Raw genomic sequence first — 6,000 nt, 5'->3', positions numbered from 1 at the left:
ACAGCAGGCAGGGAACCTTGGCTTCCTCCATCACTGGAGCAAGCAAGCCTCCTGCACTCTTCAGCTGTGTGGCTGCCGGCCGCCATCTTTGTTGGCAGTTAATTTGCATATCTCGCTGATTAGCCAATGGGAAGCGTAGCAGAGGTACGGTTAATTACCCTTTTTATCTTTTATTAGATAGGATATTTATATGTATTTATGTAATACAGCTAAATATATTTAAATACTATATTTATATTATATAGTTAAATATATATTTATATATACGTTGTAGTCATTAAAAATAAATAATTAACTCAGTGAACATTTAAAAAGGCCTTATGAGCCACTTTGATGTGGTTCTGAGGAAAGAAGGCAGCTGTTGCTAGGTGAAAGAATGTTTAAAAATATAGCCAGTGTTAACACACGAACATATTTGGGTTGATTTCCAGTTGGAGAGTTATAATTATACTGATTCTCACTCTCGCACCCTGGGTCTCTGTGGCTCAGAGCAAGTCTTAGGAGATGTCTTGGGATCTATAAAAGCCGCTGACTATGCTTGAACCAAATCCAAGACTCTGACCTCATTGCCATAGTGCTGTGATTTATTGGGCTAACAAAGAAAGTCTTTTGCAGTTGGGTCCTGAGGTAACTTCCAGTGACATTACTGAGTCTCTCTTAAGTACTGCAAATGTATCTCTGCTTAAGAAGGATAAATCCCTTACAATATATTGTTGTTTCAGATCTTTAAGATGAAGAGTTGTTGTGTGTGTTTTTTTAATCCTCACTGAAGGATATTTTTCCACTGATTTTTAGAGAGAGGGAAAAAATAGAGAAATATCAATGTGAGAGAAACACATTGATTGGTTGCCTCCTGCATGTGCCTTGACTGGAATCGAACCTGAGACCCTTTGGACTGCAATCTGATGCTCTATCCACTAAGCCAAGCCAGCTAGGGCAAGATGAAGAGTTTTTAATAATTGCTAGTCTGATGTGGTCATTGTGTACCATTTAGTTTTATTGTTGGTGAATCTCAGAATATATGTTAGGAGGTTCTGTTTTCTAAGATATCATTATTTTCCTCTAGAGGGAGCTATATGTCCTTTTTAAAAAATAAGTTATCCTGAAAGTAAGGCACAAAGAAAGCAAGGTGTCAGACTTAACCAAAACTTCTTACGGACCTTAAGTATTCGTAGTAAATTTGTTATTTGTATATTATCTTTCATTTTACAATCATAAAATGTCAGTTAACACACAAGGGCCTCTACTTCTGCTCTTGCTATATGCTAAATATAGAGTTAGACATCACAGTACAAACAAGGTTGAAGATACTACCACTTGGATGACAGGGTGGAAATAGAAACAGGTTTGAGGGAGGGAGTTTTAATCAATAAAAGTACTAGTTGAATCCATTATTGGGAAGGATTTCATAAGGAGGCAGAGGTGGGAATGGATATAAAGAAAAGTAGGGTTGAGCTTTAGGGAACCCTTGAAAGAGGAGGGATGGTGGAGTCCAAGAACGAGATATAAAATGTGAGGGGGCGGGGGAAGGAAGCAGTGAACTGTGGAAGAGACAGGGAAGCACCTGATAGTGCAGTCACCAGAACTCAAAAAGGAGGGAGTTTTAGGAAAGTGTTCGTGGGGTAGAGGGAGGTGGGGAGGAGGATGGAGGTAGATTCAAATGTACCTGAATAGGTTGAAGAGAGTGAAAACAGATAAAAAAAAATATCGTCTTTAGTTAGAAAGGGTATAAATTCTAATACTTCATACTTAATAATCACTCTTTGGCCAGTTAATAGGAGTGGTTCAGCAAAACATTCAGAACCTTTTGCAGATTTTGTGTGGTGGCCATTTGGCCATTAACCACCCACACAGTCCATATAGAATCAGATGACAGATGACAGTTGACAGATGGGAGTGGGACACCCAGGGTTTTCATCCTGCCGCTGTCCCTAACAAGCTGCACAACCTTGGACGCGTCACTTAGCTTTCCCTGCACCTTGGCTTCTTCATCTGTAAACGAGAGAGTTGGATTCGGTCAAGGTTTCTTAATCTGGTGTCCAAGGCTAGGCATCGGGGAATCTGACATGCCCCTGAAATTATAAGCAAAAGAAGCTTTTTCCCCTGAGGAGAGAATCCATAGTTTTTATCAGATTCCTCAAAGGATAATGAATCTGTAAAAGATGAGAACACCTGGAGTAGGTGACCACTCAAGTCCTCTCTACCTTAGAATTCTGGAATGTTGACTCTCTCTCTTTAGCCACCTTGTAGTATTCCAAATAGCTGTCAGACATCAAATTAAGGATTAGAGTTTTCAAAATGGAATTGATTGGATCAGTTCCCTCTAGAGCAGTGATTCTCAACCTTCTGGCCCTTTAAATACAGTTCCTCATGTTGTGACCCAACCATAAAATTATTTTCGTTGCTACTTCATAACTGTAATGTTGCTCCTGTTATGAATTGTAATGTAAATATCTGATATGCAGGATGGTCTTAGGCGACCCCTGTGAAAGGGCCGTTCGACCGCCAAAGGGGACGCGACCCACAGGTTGAGAACCGCTGCTCTAGAGGATTATTTAGAAAATCTGGAGAATTTTAAAAATCAGAACTAGTTATTTCTTTAATAGCCCACAGATATTTTTATGAGGACCAAGAGTTACATCTCCCTTCACATCAGGGGACGCGCCATGCATCTGATGAGCGTAAACACTAGAAGTGACTTCAGCCACTTAAACATTATATAGGGATGCCATTGCCTTTGGTATATTTGCCTCTAAAAGGTAAAAACAAACAAACAAAACAGTGGACAGAGAAAGCAGTTCTTTGAATGAAAGCTGCTAATTGAACGTGCATCGGAGTGATTGCCATGTGTTTCTCTTCTGGCAGGCGTGCGTGTGGTCAGCAATGCCGGGGGTACCAACCCTCTCGTGTGTGCTGCTGCCCTGGACAAGATGGCCAGGAAGGCTGGTGTTGATTTGAAAATAGCAGTGGTCACTGGAGATGACATCCTGGGAGAGGTTATTGACATTTATGTGATACACTCCTAAGCAAGAAGCCATTTTTCATGTGATGAACAATTAGGATCGTTTACCTTGATCTAATTATTGGATTTGGGTATAACTCTTCAGACTGAGCTCTAGAAATCTCTCTCTAATCTGTGTCACTTTAGTCTAGAAATTCTGGTCTAGATTATCCATTAATGTTTATAAACCACTTATGTGCCTGCTATGAACGATTTATTGACTCACTGAAGACAATGTTTAGAATAACTTTGGACCCTCCTTTGAACATGGAAATGTAAGTTGAAATTGTGCTTCTTACAAAACATGAAGTTTTTTTTTAACACAAGTGATGACTTACCTTTCTAATCTTAACATTATTTGGGTTCCAGCTGATGGATTTTGCTGCAGGTGATACATTCTGTGTCACAACAGGAAAGGAAATGAAATGATAAAGTTTTTTATTGACACTTCAATTTGAAAAGCTAGATGTTTCAAGCTTTTCCTTGGTGCTGTTTCCTTAGGCTGAGCTCGGCTCCCTGTGAAATTCAAAGGCTGTAAAATCCCACTTGTGAAATGCAAGCAATTTCTGTGGGCTCTTGGATACTTGTGCTCGCTGTTAGGAACACACAGAAATCAATGGACTCATTTGTTTGAGAGTAAACAGAACAGATCTCCTAATTAGCTTTATCTTGGTAGAGCCCTTGGCTTGCTCAGAGGCCTGCTAAATGTCCTCTCTGTGCAGGTTTAGATTCCTGATTTGTGAAAACTGCTGTGGAGATAACCTTGCAGAGCTGTCCTATTTCTGTGTAAATAGTATATTTTAAATTCATCTGAATCCTCCTTCTAACTGCTGTGAGTGAATTTGCTGCCATAACTATCCACTGATTTACTTTATTTTTTGTTTTATTGATTTCAGAGAGAAAAGGAGAGAGGAGAGATACTAGTAGAAACATCAATGATGAGAGAGAATCATTGATTGGCTGCCTCCTATTAAGGATCGAACCCACAACCCAGGCATGTGCCCTTGACTGGAATCGAACCTGGGACACCTCGGTCCACAGGCTGATGCTCTATATCAGTGATGGCAAACCTATGACACACGTGTTAAAAATGGCACACGAACTCATTTTTTTGGTTGATTTTTCTTTGTTAAATGGCATTTAAATATATAAAATAAATATCAAAAATATAAGTGTTTTACTATGGTTGCAAATATCAAAAAATTTCTATATGTGACACGGCACCAGAGTTAAGTTAGGGTTTTTCAAAAAGCTGACACGCCGAGCTCAAAAGGTTCGCCATCACTGCTCTATACACTGAGCCAAATCAGCTAGGGCCACTGATTTACTTTAAATATGATGTTACGTTAGCATGTGGCAGATTTCTGCTTTAATGATCCCAATGTGATGGCAAATTCTTAAAATCTTATCCAAGAGAATTAAACTGTTGCCATTTTCCCTTTATGAAAAGGAATCTAACCCTGGACAGATTTTCATTTGTTTATAGAGAACTAATATGGAAACAGTAATACTGTGAAGCAGGTCCCTGCCTAGGAATATCAGAGTTTGACCTTTCATAGCCAAAACCCTGCCTACTCCTGTTGAAATAGTAACTGAACACAACGAAAATATGTACTTATCATAATAAGTCACACACTTTCACATGTATGCATATGTTATGTTATATATTACTAAAGGTCTGGTGCACAAAAAATTGTGCACTCGGGCTGGGGGTGGGCGGGGGGCCCTCAGCCCAGCCTGTGCCCTCTCGCAGTCTGGGACCCCTCAGGGGATATCCACCTGCTGGCTTAGGCCCACTCCCCTGGGGGGTCGGGCCTTAGCTGGCAGTCAGACATCCCTCTGGCAGCCTGGGACCCCTCGGGGGATGTCCACTTGCCAGCGGGGAGCAGACCTAAGCTGCAGTCAGACATCCTTAGCGCTGCTGAGGAGGCGGGAGAGGCTCCTGACACCACCGCTGTGCTGGCAGCCATCAGCCTGGCTTGTGGCTGAGGAGAGCTCCCCCTGTGGGAGTGTACTGACGACCAGGGGTCAGCTCCTGCATTGAGTGTCTGCCCCCTGGTGGTCAGTGTGTGTCATAGTGACCAGTCATTCCCAGTCGTTCTGCTGTTAGGGCCAATTTGCATATTACCCTTTTATTATATAGGATAGCTATATTTTTTTGTTTTTTTTTAAATATATTTTATTGATTCTTTACAGAGAGGATGGGAGAGGGATAGAGAGTTAGAAACATCAATGAGAGAGAAACACCGACCAGCTGTCTCCTGCACACCCGCTACTGGGGACGTGCCCGCAACCAAGGTACATGCCCTTGACCGGAATTCAACCTGGGACCCTTCAGTCCACAGGCCAATGCTCCATCCACTGAGCCAAACCGACCAGGGCTATAGCTATGTTTTGTAATAGATATAAAACACCAAATCCCTGTTGGGGACTTAAGGGTGCAGCAGTCCCAGCTTTAATCTTTGGTGGTGTCGTTGCTTTGGCTTTGGTGTCACTCCGTGCTATGACGGACTTCAGGAGAACAGAATGTGTCGTCCACTTTTAGAGCCTCTGGGAGGTGATGACATGTTCTTTTTATGAGTGACCATCTCTATGTAGGTATAGCTGATGCTGTGGTGCTTCACACAATTTTCAGGTGCTTTGTCCTGTTTTAGCCTGAGCCCTTCTTTTGAGGGGGGAGGTTGTAGAGACCACCCTATACCATGCTCTCTCCCGTGCTTTGGTGCTTAGCCTGGGAAAACATGTCGGCATTAGGAGTCCCTGAATACATCATTTCATGATTAAGGGGAACATGCATTGATAACTTTTATTCTGAACATTGGCTTGATAGGAAGCATGATTCTTTACTGGAGAGAAATTGCTATAGGACCTTTCAAATTCTGCATATCACTTTGTAAGAACTAGAAGAGATTATATATGTATTTACACCAATCCTGTGGGATCGATACTATCAGTGCCCTGCTTTAAAAATGAAGAAACTCAGAGAAGCACTGGGAAGC

The 6,000-nt window shown here is 41.6% G+C and overlaps 1 protein-coding gene across 1 annotated transcript in view; it reads left to right on the top strand.

Moving 5' to 3' along the window:
• The window catches only part of LOC102759400, a 79,820-nt gene that overhangs the window by 6,444 nt on the left and 67,376 nt on the right, over nucleotides 1-6,000 (top strand). Inside the window, exon 4 of the mRNA XM_006770101.2 lies at nucleotides 2,866-2,996. Within this exon, the coding sequence (XP_006770164.1) occupies nucleotides 2,866-2,996 (131 nt within the window). The remainder of the gene's footprint in view (nucleotides 1-2,865; nucleotides 2,997-6,000) is intronic.

This window comes from Myotis davidii, unplaced genomic scaffold, assembly GCF_000327345.1.
Source record: "Myotis davidii unplaced genomic scaffold, ASM32734v1 scaffold323, whole genome shotgun sequence".
Lineage (NCBI taxonomy): Eukaryota > Metazoa > Chordata > Mammalia > Chiroptera > Vespertilionidae > Myotis > Myotis davidii.
Note: the sequence above shows the minus strand (reverse complement) of the source record. Positions and strands in the feature narration are given on the sequence as shown.